At 36.2% G+C, this 24,558-nt stretch overlaps 1 protein-coding gene across 9 annotated transcripts in view; it reads right to left on the bottom strand.

Moving 5' to 3' along the window:
- The window catches only part of SCMH1 (Scm polycomb group protein homolog 1), a 198,985-nt gene that overhangs the window by 110,686 nt on the left and 63,741 nt on the right, over window positions 1-24,558 (bottom strand). For 4 of the 9 annotated variants that reach the window (XM_058303796.2, XM_071217521.1, XM_058303797.1 and 1 more), the window contains 2 exons: window positions 18,886-18,956; window positions 12,409-12,643 (listed from right to left, as the gene is read on the bottom strand). In XM_058303796.2, coding sequence (XP_058159779.1) covers window positions 12,409-12,643; window positions 18,886-18,956 — 306 coding nt within the window. Of the gene's footprint in view, window positions 1-12,408; window positions 12,644-18,424; window positions 18,493-18,885; window positions 18,959-24,558 lie in introns of those variants that run through there. The other 5 variants (XM_071217516.1, XM_071217517.1, XM_071217518.1 and 2 more) reach the window with 3 other exon arrangements.

Below are 24,558 nucleotides of genomic sequence, written 5' to 3'. Positions count from 1 at the left end.
AACAAAAAAAGGGAGACAAGCAAAAAAAAAACCACAGAAGAGCATGCAGTGAATGAACAGAGAGAACAGACAGCAAGCAAGCCTTGAGGGGGGAGGGGAAATAAAATAAATAAATACAGACACAGAAGAACACACAGCAAATGGACACAGAGAGCAGACAGCATGCAAAAAGTCACAAAGGGGGGTGGATTATTAAAAAAAAAAAGAGAGAGGAGCAGAGTAGCACGACTGCACAATTAGAGAATTCAGGTTTCGGGTCCTCAGTTCCCAATGACTGGAGGGTCCAGTAAGAGTTCCTAATTCCATTTTTCTGGAAGGGGCTTCTGAGGGCTGCTCTCTCATCTGGAACTTCAGGAGCTATGAAATCCTCTTAGCTCTGGGAACCCTTACAATTATATCATAATAGTTAATGTTATTGAATGTTTACCTTGTATTAAACACTTCTCATGTATTTTCTTACTCAATATTTGAAATACCATGAGTTAAGCACTTTCATTATCTCTAGATTAAAGATAATAAACTGAAATTCAGAGAAGTAGTTTGTCCAAGCAAATGGCAGACAGATTTCAAGATATGATAGTCTTCAGATATCATGGTTCTTAACTGTTATGCTTCACTATTTCCTAGCAAGCTTCTCCAAGAATAGAAAGGCAAAACAGAAATGTTATCGATTCAAAGAATTACTGAGGTATCTTATTTGCCAAGCCCCCAGGGTAAAGGGGACACCCCTTACCAAATTCAAGTGTATTTCAAATTTACCTTAACATATTTCAAGAGTCACAGCACAAAAATTTTAACACTGAAGGGATTTTAGAGGCTACCTAATCCAAAGATTTTATTTTGAAGAGGAGGTTCCAGAGATGCTAAGAAACCTCTCCAGGTCACACAAGTTATCTTTATAGTCAGGCTTAAACCCTAGGACTCTTAACTTGTCTGGTTCTTACTCACTATGCTAACTCCCAAAGGAAGCATTTATTATGCACATATTATGTGCCAAGCCACATGTGCTAATAAGCACTTTAAGTGGATTATCTCTTTTAATCAGTACTACAACTCTGAATTAGAAACCAGAAATGTAGCCCAGGTTCTGGAGCCAGGCAGCCTAGATTCAAATCTAGCTCTGCCACTTATCAGGGTGGTAATTTACAGCAAATTATAAACTTCTCTCTGGCTTCAGTTTCCTCAACAATGAAGTGGGATGATAATTACTGCTTCAATGGATTGTTCTAAGTATTAAAGGGGTTAATACATGCGAAGGACTTAAAACACTACCCAGTATATAATAAATATTTGATCATTGCTGGCTATTATTTTTATTATTAGATATTAAAAGACTCAGGCATAGAGAAATTAAGTAAAATATCCAGGGTTACTAAGCTAGAAAATAACAGAGCCAGGATTTGAACCTAACTCCTCTGTCTCCAGAGCCTTCATTATTAACCAACACATTAATATCTTCAAATATTTCATCACTTAGTCCTACCATACAGTCCCTTGGTTAAAAGAACATGTGAAAGAGGAAAGGGGAAATAAAAACAATGATTTGGGGGTCTCTTCAAATCAAACGATTGCCTGGACTACTTAAAAAGAAAAGGACAGGTAAAAAATCCTGACTTCTAAATGTGGGAGAACCACAGTGCTCAGCCCATGGTTCTCTCCTCTTCTTGGTCTTGACTGTCTTCCTGTCAAATGTGGTCAGATATTTATCTTTAGTCAAAACCTCTGCCCTGAGTTTCATGATCATATATCCAACTGCCTTATTCTCTAACTCTAAATGGACATCTAAGGGATCTCAAAATGTGTAAGTCTAAACAGCAGAACTCTTGATTTTACTACTTCCTCTAAACCTGCTCTTTCCTCCAATTATCCCATCTCATTTAACGGCATCATTTATTAAACACAGGTACTCAGGCCACAAAGCCTAGAAGTCACCCTTGATTCCTCCGTTTCCCTCACCCACCCCTCAAATCCAATTCGTCAGCAAGTCTTAATGGCTCTTTCACCTAACATATCCTGAATCAAACTATTTATCACCATTTCCACTACTGTACCACCTTAATCTAAACCACAATCAAATCTTGCCTAGACTACTGCAATAGCCTTCAAACTGGACTCTGTTTCCACTTTTGCTTCCATACTGCCTATTGTCTATATAGCAGTCAGAATATGTTTATGTTTTTAAAAATTTAAATCAGATCACATCACTCTAATACTTACATCCCACAACACTTAGAATAAAATCTAAACTCTTTATCCATGTTTACAAGGCTTACATGATCTGGAGCTGGATCTTATTACTCATCTTATATCACTCCCCCATCTCTACATTCACTGGAATTTGTTCCTAAAACACACCAAACTGTTTCCCTCTGCCTCAAACACTCATTTCTTCCATCTACATATACTTGGTTCTTTGCTGACATATCACCTCCTCAGAGAGGCATTTCTAGACTATCTTACTTAAAACAGCTTCCTAAATCTATCCTGCTGCCTTCTTTATTCCTAGTCCTTAATCACTGTCTGATTTCTACCCTTTCTTTTTTCTTGTTATATCTAAGTCTTCTACAACAAGGATATAATAAACTCCATGACAGTTTTACTGAATGAAGGGGAAAACTCTACTTATGGATACCAGGGATTGTTTGCCTATTCCTTTTCAGTGGTTCATTTCTCAGTCTCAGCAGTTTTTTCAAACACATGCACAGATCAGTATTAGGCAAAGACTCAAGAGGACACTTTTGTAGCTCTCCAGAGATCTTTCTGTGACACTTTCTTCTCTCTGGCATTCTATCCCTAATTCAAGCTTCCTTCTGAACTGTGCCTTCTCAACTCAGTAAGCTGTTCCGGATGACCCTCCTTGTGCTGGTTCTGGAGGCTCACCCCAGGCAATGAGCTGGGGAAACTCAACAGGCTCACTTCATTTGTTTCTTTTTTCTCAGGGATCACTGTCTTGCACTGCCTTGTGAACAATAACTGAAAATTGTTATACCACATATATTTTTTCTGGTTTTCTAATTGTTTAAATCAGGCAGGTAAATCCAGTCCTGTTATGCTATCATGGTTAGAAGATGATGGTCTTACTCTTGCATTTTTATTTTAATTTGGGTCAAGTAAGAGTTGGAGAGAATTGACATCTTTGTGATATATAGCTGCCTCATTTAAAAGAAAAATGTCAGTGTAGCTAAAGGTTTGTCAATTTTATTGATCTTTTCAAGGAACCAAGTTTTGGTTTTGTTGATTCTTCTATTTTATTTATTTCTGCTCTAATTTCCATTATTTCCTTCCTTCTGTTCACTGTGGGATTAGCTTGCTCTTCTTTCTCTAGTTCTTCCAGTTTTGAGCTTCTGATTTGAAGCCTTTTTATTTTTTTTAATGTAAGCATTTACAGATATAAAGTTCCCTCCCAGCACTGCCTTTGCTGTATCCCATATATTTCGGTATGTTATCTTTTCATTTTCATTCACCTCAAGATATTCCCTAATTTTGCTTTCCTCTTTAACCCATTTGCTGTTTAAGAGAATGTTGTTTAATTACCACAGATTTGTGAAGCTTCCCTTCGTCCCTAATTGACCTCTTTTTTTTTTTAAAGATTTTATTTTTTATTCGCCCCCTCCTCCCCGGTGTCTTCTGTTCTCTGTGTCCATTTGCTGTGTGTTCTTCTGTGACCGTTTCTATCCTTATCAGCACCATTGGGAATCTGTGTTATTTTGTTGCGTCATCTTGTTGTGTCAGCTCTCCATGTGTGCGGCGCCATTCCTGGGCAGGCTGTACTTTCTTTCCTGCTGGGTGGCTCTCCTCAGGGGGCGCACTCCTTGCGTGTGGGGCTCCCCTATGTGGGGGACACCCCTACATGGCAAGGCACTCCTTGCGCGTATCAGCACTGTGCATGGGCCAGCTGCACACGGGTCAAGGAGGCCTGGGGTTTGAACCGAGGACCTCCCATGTGGAAGGCGGACGCCCTATCCATTGGGCCAAGTCCGCTTCCCTGTCTAATTGACTTCTAGCTTCATTCCTTTGTTGGTGGAGACTATATATTGTAAGATTTCAATATTTTTAAATCACTGAAACTTGTTTTGTGACCCAACATATGGTCTATTCTGGTAAAAGATCCATGTGCATTTGATAAGAATGTGTATTTCCATTGGGTGCAGCATTCTATATGTGCCTGTTAGGTCTAGTTGGTTTAGTGCTTCATTCAAGTCGTGTATTTCCGTACTGATCTTCTGACTAGATGTTCTAGCCATTAATGAGAGTAATGTGTTAAAGTCTCCTACCATTAATGTACAACTATCAATTTCTCCATTCAAATCTGTCAGTATTTGCTTCATGCATTTTGGGACTCTGCTCTTAGGTGCATATATAATTGTTACATCTTCCTGTTGAATTGTCCCTTTTATTAGTGTACAATGACTATCTTTACACTTTGTAACTGTTTTTGACTTAAAGTCTATTATAACCAATATTAAGTACAGCCACCCCAGCTCTCTTTTGGTTACTACTTGCATGGTATGTTATCTTCCATCCTTTTACCCTCAACCTACTTGTATCTTTGAATCTAAGGCGAGCCTCTTGCAGACAGCATACAGTTAGGTCATGCTTTTTTATCCAAACTGCCAATCTCTGCCTTTTGATGGGACAATTTAATCTGTATACCTTTAAAGTCATTATTGATAAATATGTGACTTTCTACTGCCATTTGGCTCTTTAGCCTTCATAAGTTGTAACCTTTTTTGTTCCTCAATTCCTACTTTTATATTTATTTGCTTTTTTTTGTATTTTTTTTTTTAGTACCTTGTCATTTCTATCTGGATATATTTTTCATCTATTTTCTTTGTGGTTACATGGGGTTAAAATTTAACATCCTAAATATACAACAATCTTATTTGGTTTGATACCAACTCAACTTTATAGTATGCGCATATGCCTTTCCATTTTTTTGCACTTGTTATCACTTGTATCTGTGTACCTTATAGGTCCAAAAACATAGATGTTTCATTACTTTTATGCATTTGCATTTTAGCACCTGTAGGAAGTAAGAAGTAGAGTTACATGACAAACAATACAATAATATTGGCATTTATAATTACCCAAATGGTTACCTTTACTGCAGGTATTTATTTCTTTATGCTTCTACTTCTTCATGTCTAGTGTCCTTTCATTTCAGTATGAAAAACTGTCTTTAGCATTGCTTATAGGACAGGTCTAGTGGTGATAAACTCCCTCAGCTTTTGTTTATCTGAGAATGTCTTAATCTCTCCCTCATTTTTGAAAGAGTCTCACTGGATACAAAATTCTTAGCTGGTAATTGTTTTCTATCATCACTTTAAGTATTTCAACCCACTGCCTTCTTGCTTCTTTGGTTTCTGATAAGAAATTAGCACTCAATCTAATTGTATGTAACATGTTGCTTTTCTCTTGCAGCTTTCAGAATTCTCTACTTGCTCTTTGCATTTGATAGTGTAATCAATATATGATGGGGTATATTTCTCTTCATGTTTATCCTGTTTGGTGTTCTCTGAGCTTCTTGGATGTGTATATTTGTGTCTTCTGCTAAATTTGGAAAGTTCTCTGTTGCTAATTCTATGACTATTCCTTCTGCCCCTTTCTCTCTTCTCTTTCTGGGACTATCATATGCACATATTGCTGTGCTTGAAGGTGTCTCATAGTTGTATTAGGCTATCTTTACTTTTAATATTTCTCTTTAGTTTCTGCTCCTCAGCCTGACTCAATCCAAGTATCTTATCTTCAAGTTCACCGATTCTTTCTTCCACCAGCTTCAATCTGCTCTTGAAACCCTCCTGGGTACTTTTCTTGATCTCTACTAGCCCTGTTGGGCTTCTTTTTAGAATTTCTACCTCTTACTTAGACTCTCATATCGCTCATTTGTATATTTTCTTGATATTCTTTAGTTCTTTCTCTATACTTTTATTTATCTTCTTGAGCATTATTAAGATCATTTTTTAAAAGGCTTTATTTGGTAGGTCCCCATTCTTGTCTTCTTAGATGGTGTTTTCTATATTGTTATTCTCTTCCTTTGAATGGGCTATCGTTTCCTGTATCTTTGTCTTGTACTCTTTTGTTGCACACTGTACATTTTAATATTTAAAAATGTTAACTCAGGGGTTTGTTCCCTGAGATGTCTGTTTCGTGGTTTTGTAACCAGATGGTGACAAGACAAGAGATTTTCTTGCGCTTCAGTCCTCCTATCAGGAAGGGCTGTCCAAGGTGGATGCAGTATGCAGGGCTTTCCCTGTCTTTCTGGGCCTCTGCCTTTTCTTGGGCTTTTTCTTTTTAGTTGTTTTGGAGTTCCCCTGTTGGTTGTGCCCTCCAACTCCCATGATATAGGCCTCCCTCTCCCGGGTGTTTGAAGCCAGCAGGCCTTTGTCCCAGACTGGTCCCCTCTATAGTTTTTTATAATCCTTGCTTTTTTTCTAGCTGCTTTTGCCTGGAAGACAAATTCTGAGAGAAGGGTCAACCCGGAGAGGACTTTCTGAGTCAGCCTTTTCCAGCCAAAACAAGGCCAGGGACCCAAGAAGGGAGTGCAGACTGGTTCCAAAATGCCCTGGGGAGGGGGTCAGGAAGGACACAAAAAAATCTCCTATGGCTCCCCACAGCTGCACTTTCCTGGTCTGCCCAGCAAATGCAGCCCTCGCTAACTGCACCCGCAGGCTTGAGGAAGCACTATGTCTTTAAATATCCATCAACCCCACCACAGTCCAGGGAAACAGTGGTTGCCACAGCGTTGTATGGGGTGGGTTGAAACAATAGCTGCCTTCAGAGCTGGACCCTCAGCAATCTGTATTTGCTAATCAAAAGTTGTGATCAGTGATTGGCTATGACCATTCCTGTACTTGGGGAAGAGGATTTTTATGTCCCTTTGTGTCAGGTGAGATAGCCAGGGGGCTGGACCCCATGGTAGCCTGTTCTGAGAGTGGGGAATGGGCACCAGTAGCTGCTGTACAGAGAGATCAATTTACTGTTCTATACTGTAGTTTATCAGCCTCTTCCTCCCGCTCTTCTGTGGATGCTTAACAGTGCTTTTCTGGTCTCTGGAGTATCAAAATAGTTGTTTCAGACAATTCCTGCCTGTTTAATAGTTACTTTACTGGAAAGACTGAATCCTGGGGCTCCCTACTCTACCATTTTCTCCAGAAGTCCTCTCTTTTTCCTTTTTACTAGCCAGTCTCTAACTACTTCAATTCTCTGTTAGAGTTAATAATTACATTCTATTTTTCTGTATTTAAATTACTGTATAGTTTCTCTCTCTCATTGGACCCAGAATGATATCCATACTACTCCAACCCTGGTCTCTACATTTTTGACTTAGATTGATCATCTCTTGATTGAATTAGGCTTTTTCTCCAATTGATTCCACAGGAAGGGCTTGGGGTTATAATATTCCCTAAGTTCTTGCATGCTAAGAACTGTTTCAGTATACTCTCAATATTTGAAGAATAGTTTTACTAGTTATGAAATCCTTGCTCACATTTTCTATCCTTGAATTTCTTGAATATATCGCTCCACTTTGTCTTGATTTGTATGTTGTTGTTAAGGCTGATACAAATCTGATCTTATTTCACTTGGAAAATGACCTGGATTTTTGGCCTTGAAGCTTAAATATAATTTTCTTTATTAGAGTCTAATAGTTTTACTAGACTATGATTTGACCAATCTGAATCAATTTGCCCAGGAATAAGATGGATGCTTTCACTATGTAGGTGAATAACTTCTTTAATTTTGGAAAAAATTTTTGCATTGCTGTTTTAAGTATTAAATATATTCTATTATTTTGATTTTGTTTATCTTCTTCAGGGACTCCAAATATTTTGTATACATATATACTTTCATTCATATATATATATACACACCCATATATATGCATACAAAGAAATATATATAAACATATATAGGAGCTGACTATGTTCTATATTTGACACTTCCTCCCTGGTCCTTTATTTCCCAGGATTTTTTTTATTAGAGGAGTTGTAGGTTTACAGAAAGATCATGCAGAAAATACAGAATTCCCATATACCTGCCCCCGTTTTTTTAAAAAGATTTATTTTATTTATTTCTCTTTCCTCCCCCCCCCCCCCATTGTCTGATCTCTGTGTCCATTCACTGCATGTTCTTCTGTGTCTGCTTGCATTCTTGTCATACCGCACCAGGAAACTATGTCCCCTTTTTTGTTGTTGCATCATCTTGCTATGTCAGCTCTCCGTGTGTGCAGACCACTCCTGGGTGGACTGCACTTTTTTTGCATGGGGTGGCTCTCCTTGCGGTGCACACTCCTTGCGCATGGGGCACCCCTACGTGTGGGACACCCCTTCATGGGACGGTGCTCCTTGAGTGCGGCAGCAGGGTGTGGGCCAGCTCACCACACAGGAGGCCCCGGGTATTGAACCCTGGACCCTCTATATGGTAAGCAGACGCTCTATCAGTTGAGCCACAACTGCTCCTTTGTCCCCATTTTTTTTTTAACATTTTGCATTAGTATAGTACCTTTGCTACAACTGATGAGTGAATATTATAATTCTACTATTAACTATAATCCATAGTTTACATTATGTGTTGTATAGTCCTATGGTTATTTTTTTAAAAATTTTTATTCTAGCAGCATAGATGATCCTTTTTTAATCTTTTTGACTACTTATTTTTATTCTCTTGTTTGCCTTTATATTTCTCTCTTCAATGCCCCTTACTTTATTTTCAGTTGAATCTACTGTCCCTTTGAGCATCTTGGAATTAAGTCTTCAAGTGAGATGATTTTGTCTTCAGTTTCTTCCTTGAGTCTGGATAACGGTTTTCTCTTTTCCTGCCTATTGTGTATTTCTAGTCTGACATTTAAAATTTACAGTTTAAGGCATTTTTCATATCTGCCAATATTTGTTCAATTCAAGTTGGAGGGTTGTGCAACAGTTTTCCTCTGCTTAGTCATTAGTTTTGGCAGTAGAATTTTCAGTGCATGAACTGTTTTTATCCTCATCTTCTCCTTTTCTTCATATAGAATCTTTTTTATGGATGTTGACTACAGTTTCCTTATCATTTTTTATTGTCTCGTATTTTCCTGGACCAGCAAAAAAAACAGGTGGCTCTATTTTGTCAGGGTTTGTGGGCCCTGAGTGTTCCTGTTGGCATAGGGAAATTAAGTTTCTTTAATAGCTGGGCCTATTTAGGGAAGGAGGGGAAGATGATGTATCTTTTGATTTTATTATTCTCTTTTGTTTCCGTATATCTCTAAACTACCACCCCTTGCTTCCTTCTTTCCCTTCAACATTATACCTCACTCTCCTCCCAAAAGTGGTATCTTCCCAAGACTACTCTCTGGTCCCTCACACTTGTATGCCTCTTCTTTCCCCCCCAGAAGTCAAAGCTCTAATCAACTAAGTCTCAGCTCTGTTTTCAGTATTTCCCCACTTTGGATAGGACTGTTTTTGATCTGGTGGTGATTTTGGCTGAGCTGGACCCCCAATGCCCCCTCTTCTTCTTTATACAGTTTCCGCCTGACTCTTCATTCTGGTATAGGTCTGGTACTGACTCTTCTGGTTTCATATCCGTATTAATCCCCCACTTACATGTAATTGAAATTTGTGGTATTCTTGACCTTATGTTTAGGCATGAGTTATGGGTGGGGTTTGATTTGGTTTCCTTTTTCATCTGTAGATTTTGGTAAATTTTTGGAAAGATTTTAATTTAGATGGTCACCATTACCCCTGGGAAATTGTAATTTTTTTTTTTTTAAAGCTTCTCAAGATGCTTCCACAGTATGATTAATAATAACATAAGATGAGGGCAATGGAGTATTATGCAGTTGTAAAAAGGAGTGAGGAATACCTCAATACTAGAAGGGGGAGATATACATACACATATGCATACACACACATATTTGCTCATATTTTTAAAATGTAAGATTAACTATAGAAGTTAAACAAAGTGATTACCTACAGCAGAGGGGAGGAATAGGATGAAGAGTTCTCTGAACACAGTTTTATAGATTCAACTTTAAGAACAATGTATACATTTTATGTATTGACAAAGCAAAATTGAGGAAATCCCTAAAAATTAAAAATAAAACAAAAGAATCTAACTTTGTTTCAAGTTGGTTCACAGTCACCCAGAGAGAAATTAATCCAAATAACTCTAAAACACTGTTAGCACTCATAATGCTGCTAGTGTTAGTATTGTTACTCTGAGTCTGTTGTATGTGTATTATGGGATAAAGCAAATGAGTCATTTTATTAGTGTCATGGAGAACAAGGGTTTTGATGTGGTACAAAGGAGCCCTGGCACCTAGAAGAAAGAGTTGATTCTATATCTGGGGAAGGAAATGTACAAGATGAGTCTGGAACATTTTGAAATTCCAGAATTCCAAGAAAGCTATCAAATAGTACTAATGTGTCAAAAAAGAGGGAGAAACAACAGGAAGACACTCCTACTGGCCAAAGATGGGACAACTGAAGTAACAATAAGGACAATTAGTGCAATGGAGTATCTATGAATCCTTGAGTTTATGATTTTAAATAAAAGCAGCAATACCTTTCCTGGATATCTTTAGAGAATGCTAGTAAACGAACTCATTATTTTGAAAATTGGAAAATAAAGAAAAGAATCAAGCATTTAAATTGCCTTTTCAGTATGAATTATAACTCAGGTTAAGCAAATAGTTAATGAAAGCTTATTTAGAAGCATCTCATTTAATTTACATAGAAGGAACGACAGAATTAAAAATTGCCATTTCTCAATCATAATGAATTGATTATTCTAGATCAGAGGTCAGCAAACTACAGCCATCAGGTTGGCAACTTATTTTTTGTAAATAAAGTTTTATGGAACAAAGCCACATCCATTTCTTTATATATTATCTATGGCCGCTTTGTCACTACAAGGACACAGTTGAGTATTTGCAATTGAGATGTATGGCTTAAAAGTCTAAAATATTTCCTCTTTGATTCTGTAAAAAATTCACCAATCTCTGATCTAGACAATGAGCATCAAAGTCTAGAAAGATAATCAGAGTATATATATCACCTGATAAAGTAAACATTACCACCTATGAAATATTGTTATGAAAAAACTGAACCTGATTCTGATCAAGTCTCTAGATTTAGTTACAAATCTCTAAGAAACAAAAGACAGAGGAATAAGTAAAAGAATACCACAGGGATACAGTCAACAAAATCTAATTATATGATGTTTTAAAGGCAAAAGACCTAAGTTTTTCAACAAATTAAAGAAAAAAATTAGAGGGAGGAAAAACTAATAGATTAAAGAGAACTTAAGGGACATATCAATCAATTGAAGCATGTGGATCTTACTTGGCTCCTGAGTCAAAGAAACTATGAAAAGAGAGAGAGAAAAAACAATCAAGAGTATTTAAATATTGATTAGATATTTGCTGATATTAAGGAGTTACCATTAGTTTATTTACATGTGATAATGGCAGGTAAGCTTATGTTTTAAAAATGTCCTCATCTTTGAGAGATTTTAAAATATTTAATGTTGAAATGATACTATGTTTGGGCAATTAGGTAGGAGGGGGCAAGAGGCGTGTACAGGTGCAGGAGAAACAAGATTGACTGTGTACTGAGAATTACCAAGGATGAAAGACACATGGAAATACACTATGCTCCTCTCTCGATTTTTTCATATGTTTGAAGTTTTATATTCTTTACATACTTTTTTTAAAAATGGGGGTAAATGTTAAGCACTCATCTGGGGACTCTTTCAAATGATGGGTCCTCAATTAATCTAGCACAGTCTCCTGAGGGGAACATATCCCATAGCACAATTCCGTCTCCCCCACCTTGAGACTCACTGCAATTATGACTGACAGTAACTGATTGAATGGGCTGACCGAGGTATAATGAGTCAGTAAAAAAAAGGTGAATCTGATCCTGAAGAAAAAAATCTAGAGGGATCATTGGTTTAAGTAAAATAATGGTTACTTCCTTGCAAAGAATGGGTTCAAAGTGAGAAAATTGCAAGGACCAAGTGAAAATTCAGGGAAAAGGACATAAGAGAACCTTTATCAGTCCTTCCTTTCCACTGGGAGATTTATTTCTCTTTCACTCCTTTACATCATTGTATAATTTGGTTTAAGTTTTTTATTAAGATAGGTTAAATGGCAAGAACTTCCATTCTCTCAAAATAAATGGAAACTGACAAAGAAGGATCAAGGAGATGGTTTCTTGTTAGAAAAAGGTAGCATCTGAGAGAAAACTGGATATCATAAACTACAATGGAAATGGAGATTTCAGGATTTTGCAGCTCGTTTCATTAAGAGAGGTCCAGATGGACCTCTTCTTCAGGACCATATGTAAAAGAAAGGATAAGCAGGGAGTCCTAGGCTTTCCCATAACATAATTTTTTGAATGCTAACTGGCTAGGGAGAGCCCAGGTCTAGGTACTCACCCAGAGGGGGCTGCAGCATACCCCCGTTCTTCTCACAATTCCCAATAGGTTGAATTTCAGCTGAGTCAACTAGCCGCCAGAAGTCATTCTTGTTGTCACTGCCATCAAGGCGCAGGCGGAGGCGGGCACCTGTCAGTCCAACGACTGTGGCAATACAGGTTGATGTGGTGTTCCTGGGGTCCTGTGCCTCCAATTTCATGCTGATCTTGAACTCGTTGCTTGGAGGTGTATAGGACTGAGGAGAACAAGCCATGAGGATTAGGCAGATGGAGAGTAAACCACATTTTCAGTCAGGATGTTAGGAGGTAGAAATTGAAAATGTAGGCTTCAGATTCAAATTGGTTACTGCTGGTCCAGGGACAACTACCCGAATTATCCCCCAAGATTATACTTATGAAGGATTTCATGCAAAAGAAAACACTGGAAGATAAGACCAAAGACAAAAAAAAACAACAACTTTCCACCAAAGCATCAAATATTGACACACACCAGTAAGAGGACAAGAGTGTCTCAAATGGCCCAGTTACTTAAATGCTTTCTCATTCTATCTTTTCTCCAACCCTTACCCCTCTAAGCATTTATAAGGTTTTCTTTTCAGGACTATGACATTTTATTAAATTACCATGTCCTTAATGTTTCTTCATGGAGCATTTTAGTATATTGATCTGTATATCCACCACTCGGACTATCAGGGGTTGATTTTTTTTCTTATTTTGATATTAACTTAATTGATATTAAAAAACCTCTGAGTTATAGTTGACATAAAATAAACTGTATACTTTGGTAAGTCTTGATATATGTAGATACCAGTGATACCATATACACTGTATTCCCCTGTGAAACCATCAACATAATCAAGACAATGAACATGGTCATCATCTCCCTTTAGCCTGGACCCTACCCCAATCCCCGGCAACCACTAATCTAATTTCTGTCACTGCAGATTGGTTTGCATTTTCTAGTCTTAGATGGAATTATGTGATATGAATTCTTTTTTGTGTTTCTTCTTTCATTCAGCATAATTATTCACCCAGGCTACTGAGTATATCAATAATTCATTTTTTTTATTGCTAAGTAGTGTACCATGTTGACATTTAGTTTGTTTCCAGTTTTGGCTATTAAAAACGTAACTGCCCTTAATATCACATACAAGTCTTATATCTGTAAATATGATTTCTTTTCTCTCGGACAAACATGTAAAAATGGAATGACCATATCATATGGTAGATGTATGTTTAGCTCACATACCATAAAATTTACTCTTTTTAAGTTTATGATTCAGTAGTTTTAGTATATTCACAGGATTATGTAAATATCACCCCATCTCTCCCAAAATATACACCATACCCATCAAGTTAACTTCCCATTCCCCACTCATCCCAGTCCCTACCAAGCACTAATCTACTTTCTGTGACCATGGATTTGCCTATTATATGTATTTCTATGAATGGAATCACACACTATGAGGCCATTACATGAGTGGTTTCTTTCACTTAGCATAATGTCTGCAAAGATTCATCCATGTTCTTTTATTAAATTTCATTTTGGAATATTACCTTGTATGGATAAAAATTTTGTTTATCCATTCATCAGTTGATGTATATTTGACTTGTTTCCACTTTTGGCTATTATAAATAATGCTGCCATGAACATCTATGTGTATGTTTTTGTGTGAACATATATATATATGTATAGCCAAGAGAATTTAAAAAAACATGTCTTTATATATATATATATATATATATACACACAAGCACATGTTTTATATATATATATTTATATATATAAAAGATTGGACTGCTGGATCATATGGTAACTCTGTTTAACATTCTGAATAACTTCCAAACTGCTTTTCAAAGTGGCTGTAGCATTGTACAGCTGACAATGTATAAGGGTTACATTTCTCTACATTCTCACCCAAACTAGTTCTTGTCTATATTTAAATTTTATCCACCTAGGAGATCCATCTGACTATGGTTTTGATTTGCATTTCCCCAGTGATTAAAAATGTTGAATACTCTATGTGCTTACTGACCACTGGTGTATCATTGGAGAAATATCTATTCAAATCCTTCATCCATTTTAAAATTGGGTTATTTGCTTTTTACTATGGAGTAATGAGTTCTTTATGTATTAATAAGGGTATAAGTCCCTTATCAAATATAATGATCTGCAACTATTTTCCCCTATCAGTGGGTTGTGTTTTTCACTTTCTTGATGGTGTTCTTTGAACCACAAAAGCTTTTAATTTTGATGAAGTTCAATTCATCTATTTTTTGTCACTTGTGGTTTTGGTGTCATATCTGAGAAACCATTGCCAAATCCAAGGCCATGAAGATTTATTCCTATGATTTCTTCTAAGAGTTTTATAGTTTTATAAACTTAGTTTTGGCTCACTCTGGATCTATACCTGGAGTTATGTTTTGTATACAGTGTAAAGGAGGGTCCAGCTACATTCTTTTGCATGTGTATATCCAGTTGTCCCAGGGCCATTTGTTGAAGATCACACTGAATTATCTTGGTACTCTTGTTGAAAATCAATTGACCATAAATGGGTTTATTTCTGGGCTCTGAAATCTATTCTATTGATCTATATGTCTATCTTTATGCCAGCACCACAATGTTCTGGGTACCATGGCTTTGTTCTAAGTTTTGAAACTGGGAAATAATGAGTCCTCTACTTTTGTTCTTCTTTTTCAAGATTATTTGAGCTACTCTGGGTCTCCTGTGGTTTTAGATGAATTTTAGGATCAACTTGGCAATTTCTATAAGAAAAAAAAGGGCAGCTTTGATTTTGATAGAGATTGCACTGAATCAATAGTCCAATTCGGAGAGTACTGCTGTCAAATACAGGATGTGCAAAAATTTCTCCTAGTCTGTAGCTTGTATTTTCATTCTCTTACTAGTATCTTCTGAAGAAGAGAAGTTCTTAATGTTGACAAAGTAGTGATAACTCATTGAGGTTTTAATTTGTATTTCCCTAACATATAATAAGCATCTCTTCATGTGCTTATTTGCCACTTATATATTTTCTTTGGTGAAATGTTTATTCTAATCTTTCAATCTGGATTCCTTTTTTTTTTTTTTCCCTTTTATTGGCGTTATTGCACTGGTCATACAATGTTACATATAAGTTATGAGAGCAGACATCTTTGCCTTGTTCCTGATCATATGGAGAAAGCATTGAGTCTTTTACCATTAAATTTCAGCATGGTATCTTTTTCCATCCTTTTTACTTTTAACCTACTTGTGTCTTAATATTTATAAATTATATTTAAATGAATAAATTTACTTAAAGTGTAATTTCTCGTAGGCAACATATATTTGGGTTTTGCTTTTTAGCCATTGTGATCATCTTGGTCTTTAAATTGGGGTATTTGGATAATTTATATTTAATGTGATTATTGATATGATGGGGTTTAAATCTACAAACTTGTTATTTGTTTTCTATTTGTTCCATTTATGTTATTACCTTTTTCCTCTGTTTTGCCTTCTTTTAATTTTTTTATGATTTTTTAAAATGAAATTACATTAATTTTTTTATGATTACATGGATTATTAGCTTTACCAGTTAGTTTTTTTAGTTTTGTTATTTCAGAGGTTGCTTTAGAGTTTATGGTAAACATCATTAACTTACTAGGTCAATCTTAAAGTAATATTGAACTACTTTGGGTGTAATATAAGATTCTTACAATAGTATATACTTAACATTTCTCTCTTCCAGGTCTTTATGTTGTTATAATACATTTTACTTATACATCTGTAATTAACCCAACAATACATCATTATTGTTGTTTATACAGTTACTTATCCTTTATATATTTACTCTTACAATTACCCTTTCTGGTACCCTTTATTCCTTTGTATAGATCTGTATTCCATGCAGTATCATGTTCCTCCTTCTGCTTGATGGACATCCTTTAACATTTTTTAGTGCAAGTCTGCTGGTGATAAACATGTTTTCAGACCTACAAAAGCTGAATTTATTTCTCCTTTGACTTTGAAAGATATTTTTTGCTGTAGGAGTCTAGGTTGACAGTTTTTCTTTCAGTACTTTAAAGATGTTCCACTTTTGTCTTGTTTGCATTGTTTGACAAGAAATTTGAGATTATTGTTATCTTTATCCCCCTGTATGTAAAATGTCTTTTTCCTCCTCTAGCTGTGTTTTAAAAAACATTTATTTACTTTATTTATTTCTCTCTGCCCCCCCACCCCCAGTTGTCTGCTCTCTATGTCCATTTGCTGTGTGTTCTTCTGTGTTCACTTCTATTCTTGTCAGCAGCATGGGAAACTGTGTCTCTTTATTGCATCATCTTGCTGCATGAGTTCTCCGTATGTGCGGCACCACTCCTGGGCAGGCTGGACTTTCTTTCACGCTGGGCGGCTCTCCTTACAGGGCATACTCCTTGCGTGTGGGACTCCCCTATGCGGGGGACACCCCTGCGTGGCACAGAACTCCTTGCGTGGGTCAGCTCCACACCAGTCAAGGGGGTCCTGGGTTTGAACCCCGGACCTTCCATGTGGTAGATGGACTATCCATTGAGCCAAGTCCACTTCCCTCTAGCTGCTTTTAATATTTTACCTATCACTAGTTTTCAGCAATTTAATTATGCTAGGCTTTAGTGTCATTTTCTTCTTGTTTCTTAGTTTTTTTAAATTCATTGTGCTTCTTGGAGCTGTGGATTTATTGTTTTCTCCAAATTTACAGTCACTATTTCTTAAATTGTTTTTTCTATCCCCTGTTGCTTCTCTCCTTTCTACTAAGCCACCTGAAGTTGTCCCACAGTTCACTGACGCTCTGCTTATTTAAAAAAATTTTTTTTTTCTTTTTGTTTCATTTTGGTAGTTTCTATTGTATATCTTCAGGTTTACTAATCTTTTTCCTGCTATTAATTTCATCCATTATATTTTCATTTCACTCACAGTAGTTCAGTGTAAATGTTTTTTATATCTTCCACGTCTCTACTTAAGTTTTGAACATTTGGAATATAGGCTAAAATAATTGTTTTAATACTTTTTTCTGCTAATTCTAAGCTCTGTGTAGGTTTGGAAAATCAGATTCAATAGTTTGATTATCCTTTTCATTACTGGTTGTGTTTCCCTGCCTCTTTGAATGCGTGGTAATCTTTGACTGGATGCCGGACACTGTGAATTTTACCTTTCTGGGTGGTAGATACTTTTCCATTCCTATAAATCTTCTTTATGCTTTATTTTCAGATGCAGTTAAATTACTTAAAAAGTTTGATATTTTTGAGCCTTGCTTTTATGATTTGTTATGTGGGTCTGGAGCAGTGTTCAATCTATGGCTATTTTATTCTCCACTGAGCAAGACTTTCTGAGTATTCTATCCTATGCCTTTGGATTACGAGATTTTCCAGCCTAGCTGGTGAGAAAAGGCACTATTCCTAGCCCTGTCTGAACACCAGGTTCTATTCCTTCTAATACTTTCAGATGTTTTTTTCCTTGGTTTTGAGTAGTTTCCTTACATGCGTACACTAAACTGTTGTATCCCACTGAATACTTGAAGGGGTCCCCTGAAGAGCTCCATGGTTTTCTTTCTGTGCAGCTCTCTTCTCTCTGGTACTTTGTCCTGTAAAAGTCTAGCTTCCTGGGTTTCCCTATACTCTTAACTCCATCTCAAGTTAAGGAGTCTGATGGGCTCAACCAGGGTTCCCCTTTCCTATGCCATGGCCTAGAGCAGTAAGTTAGGAAATCATAAGGTCGACCTCATTTGTTTCCTATCTCTCAGAGATACAGCACTTGGGTGCCTGATAGGCCATCCAGTCCCTATTACTTCAAATGAGGAGAAGTCCTCAATTTGTGTTTCTTTTGTGAAAGTATACAAAATTTCAATTCAAAGTGAAATACTGACAGTTTAAGGAAATAAGCATTAAATACTAAAGGAAAGAATATGGTATTTAGCTCTATTTAGCATCAGTACACCTCTACTTTTCAGTCTTATTATATACTGATTTGTCAATATTATCTGTGCATTGTCTAAGGCACTTAATCTTACGTGAAAATCTCAGGATGACCTCCGATGAGCTCTGAAAATGCTTACCAGTGGGTTTCAGTGCCAATAACCTTACAGAAAAATAAAATTGTGGCAAAGGTTTGAGTACAGAGAAACTGACACTGAGTTACTTTTAAGAATTGTCTAAAGGCTGTTATAACTCTCTTGGCTATTTGCCTGAATTAAAAGTTATAGAAAAATTAAAAGTTGTTTTCAGTAACAGAATATCCTCAAGGAGGTGAAGAAGGAAAAGCTGTTAATTGGGATAAAGTTGGGGAGAATATCTGCTGCCAAAACTCAGTGATCAAATTTTATTTTCTGAGTGGTATTCTTCCCATAGAAGCTTACTCTAGGATCCTCAGGTAAGACGCCAAGGGCTCCCACCTCATGTTGTGTAAGGACCGTTAAAAAAATATATTTGTCTATTTGCCTCCCACCTTCTAAAGATGTTGAGAATCAATTACCTGCTTGAAGCAATGGACAGGCGCTGGGACTGAACATGTTTCTTTTAGGTATTTGTCCCAGGTAAAATGACCTGTAAAGGAAATAGAAATCTCTATCACAGTCAACTTCCTAAAAATGCTTTCAGGAAGTAAACTACACTAAACATTAAGCCATTTGCAGACTGGTCAGTGTGCAAGAAAACTTATTTTTCCTGTTTGGACTCAAAGGAGTATTAAGAAAATGAAATATAGTCAACTGAAGGAGGAAGAATCTAGACGATGGGTCATTTAAATCAATATTTTAAAAACCATGGTCTAAAGATGATCTGAGGTGTTTTTTAAGTTAGTCCCTAAAGGGATCCAAAATGCCAGACCAAGATATATCAGTTTCTTGAAGAAGTGCCCAGGCAGTTCATGGAAAATAGAGGTAGGTGAGAGGTAGGTGGGGATGGGGTGGGGGCGTTGATTCCTTGTGAACAACCTGTTCTTGTAGAGGTTCCCTGCTGCTGTGAAGTGAGAGTTTTTAACACTCAGTATGGTTGGATCCCAGCATCTCAGCTCAGGAAGAATGAAGGAGAGGCTATCTTCATCCCTGAATTGTTCTGAGGTATAAAATGTCAAGAATCTGGTAAGTTAGAGAAAAGTAGCACCCAGAGAGCCTTTCTGCTAATGAAAACTAAGAACAAGTTGGGGAAACTACAGATTGAAGTTGAGTAGAGCCTCTCAAAATTTGAGCAACACTCTGATAAGGAAACAATCTTTAAGGTGACACTATGCTGGGGCTGGGAAAGCAATTTAAGGGCCAAGCTGTTGAATACCTATCTCATTGGACCATAAAATATTACCAAGGTATTTATTTAAAGCTTAAACCAATGACTGACCTCCCCCTAATACCAACCTAGAGGTGACCCCATGATGAAGCAGAGAACATCCCAGAGACTCTCATAAGCTAAAACACTGTAGCAAACCAGCATTTCTTGAAGTTTTCTCTGGATTGGAGCAGCACAGTCCCCTTTTGGGCCATGCAAAAAGCATTAAATGCTGGGAATAAAAAAAAGCCACTGAATGATGAAATCTAAATCACACCAAAGATGATGCCAAGACTTTATACTCTATTGACTTTATAGCTTGATTTAAAACTGGTGTCTTTCCTACATCTTTAACTAAGCAAAATAGATTTGGCCAGAAATCAACCTACCCAGTTCTAAATCGTTTCATGAACTGGCCAATGATTAATCATCTTTATTAGGCAGTCCTTAGGGTAATGAGATGGATATTTCCTGGAGTCAAGGATTTAAGGATCTTACCAGAATTTAATAAAGAGTTTGTTACCAGCTTACAGAGCCCGAAAGCATAGATTGCATATATAACTATGCTATTAGAAAAAGAAAACATTACAAATTACTATTCTATCCTTACAAATGAAAGATTAAGTTTAATAGTATGTTTTAAATTTGACTGGACTGTGACTCAAACTCTAGTGCCTAGAGTAGTACTATCCAATAAAACTTGCTGTGATGACAGAAATGTTCTAAGTCTGTGCTGTCCAATAAAGTAGCCATTAGCTACATGTAACTACTAAACACTTGAAATATGGCTACAGAAGTGAACTTTAAATTATTTCCATTTTAATTAACTTAACTTTAAATATAATACCTACATGTGGCTAATGGCTATTCTATTAGACAGCACAGGTCTACAGTTTGTTCGGTTCTGGATAATTACTTGTATTAGCTTGAGTTCTGATAAAATGCACCCAAGAGACTTTGGTTTTAAGAAGTGGGACAGCTGCAGGGGTACTAAAATAATTAGGGTATTAATTACAGTTCTCTATTACACATCTCATCTATGGTAATCAATTTCTGGGCTGTAATGTATATTAGTGGGAAACCTCAGATCATCCACCATTTAGAGAATACCCTATTAACAATCAAATGAAAAGGAAATTCTTTCGTTAGAAGCATTCTAGCCACTGTAAGTGTTGAGTAGCTTGAACCATAGCTAGATTAGTACTTTTCTTATATTTGACTGCTTATTAGTCCATTATTACCAGGAAAATGGCAAAATAAGATAATTTCTACTAACTCAATAAGAATATTTGAGCACTTAATATATGCTTATCATGGAGCCAGATATCATATGTCTTCCATATCTTTAAGCACTAAAAGAATCATGAAATAGGACATGCAACAAGGTACAGGTCAAGGGTCAGCAAACTTTCTGTATAAGGCCAGACATTAGAAAATGTTAAATGGTTTTACAGTGCCTGTCATGACTACTCAACTCTGCTATTTTAGTGTGAAAATAGCCATAGATAAGTAATGAATGAACAAGGCTATGCTCCAATAAAACTTTATTACCAAAATAGGCAGCAGGCTGGATTTGGTCTGTGAACATTAGTTTGGTGACTTCTCATATAAATCATTCCCGAATGTTACTCATCATTAGAATCTACTGAGTAGTTTTTCTTTTTTCTTCTTTCTTAAAACAAAAAAGAGTCCTAAGCCCCCCCATTCAGAGATTCTTATTCGGTAGGCTCCAAGTGTGGCCTAATAATCTGTATTTTCAAAAGTTTGCTAGGTAATTCCGGTTAACACCTGTGTCTAAGAACTATTGGTGTAGCTGAAAGAATATAATTGAAAGAAAGATTGGGAGTCAGAAGAAATTGGTTAAAGTCTTGTTTCTATAACTCTTTGATCTTGGGTAAACTACTTGATCCTTCCAAGCATTAGTTTACTTATTTTGAAAGATGGTGGTAATCACAAGACTGTACATACACATGTATATTCAACAATATTTATTAAACTCCTATGTGGAAAGCACTGTGTTAATGTTAGGGGAACGTGATATATGTGGCTCCTACATTCAGGGAGCTTGCAGTCTAGAGATAAGTAAAGATATTAAATAAATAATTACACAAACAATCTGTTACAACTGTGATAAATTCAAATTAATGAGGCAATACATGTTGCCCTGAGAATGCAGAACATGGAAATCTCATCTATATTTGGGGTCAGGGATTATTTGTGAAGATTAATATAAATAATATGTATGAGTATAATGTTTTACATTTTATAGAGTGTTCTCAATTATGCACTCAACAGATGCTTATTGAGTATTCTCTATGCATCAGGCAGTACTCTAAGTGCTGGGATAGAGCAGGAGGCTGCTGCCCTCATTGAGTTTACATTCTGGTGCATGGTGAGACACAATTAACACAAACAAATAAACAATGTAATAAATGTAAGTACCTGAAGGAAATAAAATAAGGTGATGCTATAGATTAGGAGCTATTTTAGCTAGAGATGCTATAGACAGATGCTGACACATAGTCATGGCCCAGATTTGAGAGTTTACGACCCAGAGGTAACATCTGAGCTGAGACCTTACAGATGAGAAAAGCCATCCTTATTTACATCACTGAATAATGCTTATGAAAGTGTTTTATAAACTAATGCACAAGGTATGATAGTTATATTTATTACTAGGAAAAAAAGATGCCTGCCCTAAAGGGATTTATAAATACTACATATTTTACTACATTAAAAGTAAAATAATTAAAACTTCCACAAATTTAAGGCCTAAGAGGTCACCTAGTCTAATGCTTGAATCTCCTTCTCTATTATTCATTCAACAAATATTTCTTGAGCACCAACAATATGTAGCACACGATTCTAGGCATAAATGATACATAGTAAAGAAAATAGCTGAACCTCGGCCCACATGGAACTTACATTCTAAGGAGTAAGAGAGTGAATAAATAATAAATAAATATCAGTTGATCCAGAGGGTAACAGAGACAACAGATAAATAATCATACAATTCTTGGCTCTTTCCAATTGAAGAAAAAATAAAGTAAGGCAAGAGGGAAAGAGAGTGCTGAGTGCTGATACATACTGTTTCAGACAGGAGGGTCAAAAATGGCTTCTTAACGAGGTGGGCAATATAAAAGTTGAGCCTTTACTTTGAGTATTTTTAATGATGAGACACTCATTACTTGGCTACCGTTCAATAGTACAAATGAATAGACTCTAATATTTATTATAGTCAGCCAAAGTCTGCTTTCCTCTACTTCCACCCAGACATATATCTAATCTCTCCTTCTCTAAACATGCCCTAAATCCTTCAGCTGTTCCTTGGCATGGTCATGCCAAACACTTGCACTCATGCTGTTATTCTGGCCACATTCCTCTACAAAGAACTGCAGTTTGTTCCACCTGAAGTATGGAACCCAAATTCATAAGAACAATAAGCAATAAAGATAAGTACAGCCCTTAGAGCAGAAATTCTACTCCACGATAACTGTCTGAATAGTTCATTGTTTATATGTACTACAATTTACATAATTTAAAAACAGTGTTAAATACTATTGATGAACATTTAAGGTTTTTTTCCTAATTTGTGCTGAGCATCTTTGTGCATCCATCTTTTAACACTTTTACGATTATCTCCTTAGAATAAATTTCTAACAGTGAGATTAATGGAAAAAGGGTAAGCATATTTTTTATTTTAATACAACATATATTGCCAAAATATCCTCTCAAAAGATTATACCCACTCATATTCCTACCAACAGGGCATGAGAGTGCCTGTTTCCTACATCCTTGTTAAAGCTATTTTAATAATCTCTATAATTTTAGTAAATATAATCAAAGAAAAAATGAAATACTGTTATAATTTTATTTGCATTTCTTTGATTACTAATGAATTGAAGATCTTTTTAGGTTTATTAGTCAATTTTGTGTTTTATTTTTGTCCTGATTTTTACCATTTTTCTACTGAGGTGTTTTTTTGCCTTTTCACAGATTTTTAAGAGTTCTTTGTAGATTAAGGTTATGTTGAAAACATTTGTCTCAGTCTGATATGTTTTGTCCTTAAAATGTTTTTAGTTTTCCTGTAAACAGATTCTCAATCTTTTCTTTATGGCTTCTTGGTTTTCAGGTTATATTTGCCTCGTCTCAATATTATATAAAAATATTAACCCATGTTTTCTTCTACGATTTCTCTGGTATCCTGTTTTTACAAGTAAGTGTTTTTTCTGTTTGGAATTTGTTTTGTGAGATGAATAAGACAGGGGTCTGGCTTTCCCTCCCTACCTTTATTCAGTAAATGTGATCTAATACCACTTACTAATTAAATTATCTTCCCACTGATCTGAAATGTCATGTCACCCTGATTCTATTTGAACTTTTTTATGTGTACATGGATTTACTATTTGACTCTGTATTCTATTCCCCTGATTAGTCTGTCTATTCTGGTACTAGGGGCACTTTGTTTCATGGAATTTCATAATCCATTTAAGTATCTGATAGAACAATTCTCTTCATAAGTTATACCTTCAATCCTACATTTTCTTGCTGTTGTTTTTTTTCTTGCATCAGAACAAATTTATTAATCTAGGTCTCATAAACAGAGATTCTGAATTCAGTGTTATAGCTCAAGGGATTATTGGCTGAAACACAGACCAAAATATGGGCTACACTAAATGAAGCAATGAGATGCCTGAACTGCCTTGATGTACTGTAGAGTAAAATTTCCAAAGGCTTAGGGAGACTGGAATAATAGAGTAGATTTATCATATAAGACTTGTTCATCCACACATATCTCACCACTACTACGTGAAATAAATTTGTGAGAGGAGACCAGTGTCCTTGAAGAGCTCTGTGGTCATTCTTCTATAGATCAGATATTACA

Source organism: Dasypus novemcinctus, chromosome 9, assembly GCF_030445035.2.
Source record: "Dasypus novemcinctus isolate mDasNov1 chromosome 9, mDasNov1.1.hap2, whole genome shotgun sequence".
In the NCBI taxonomy this organism is placed as follows: Eukaryota; Metazoa; Chordata; class Mammalia; order Cingulata; family Dasypodidae; genus Dasypus; species Dasypus novemcinctus.
This window is presented reverse-complemented; position numbering and strand designations above follow the sequence as displayed.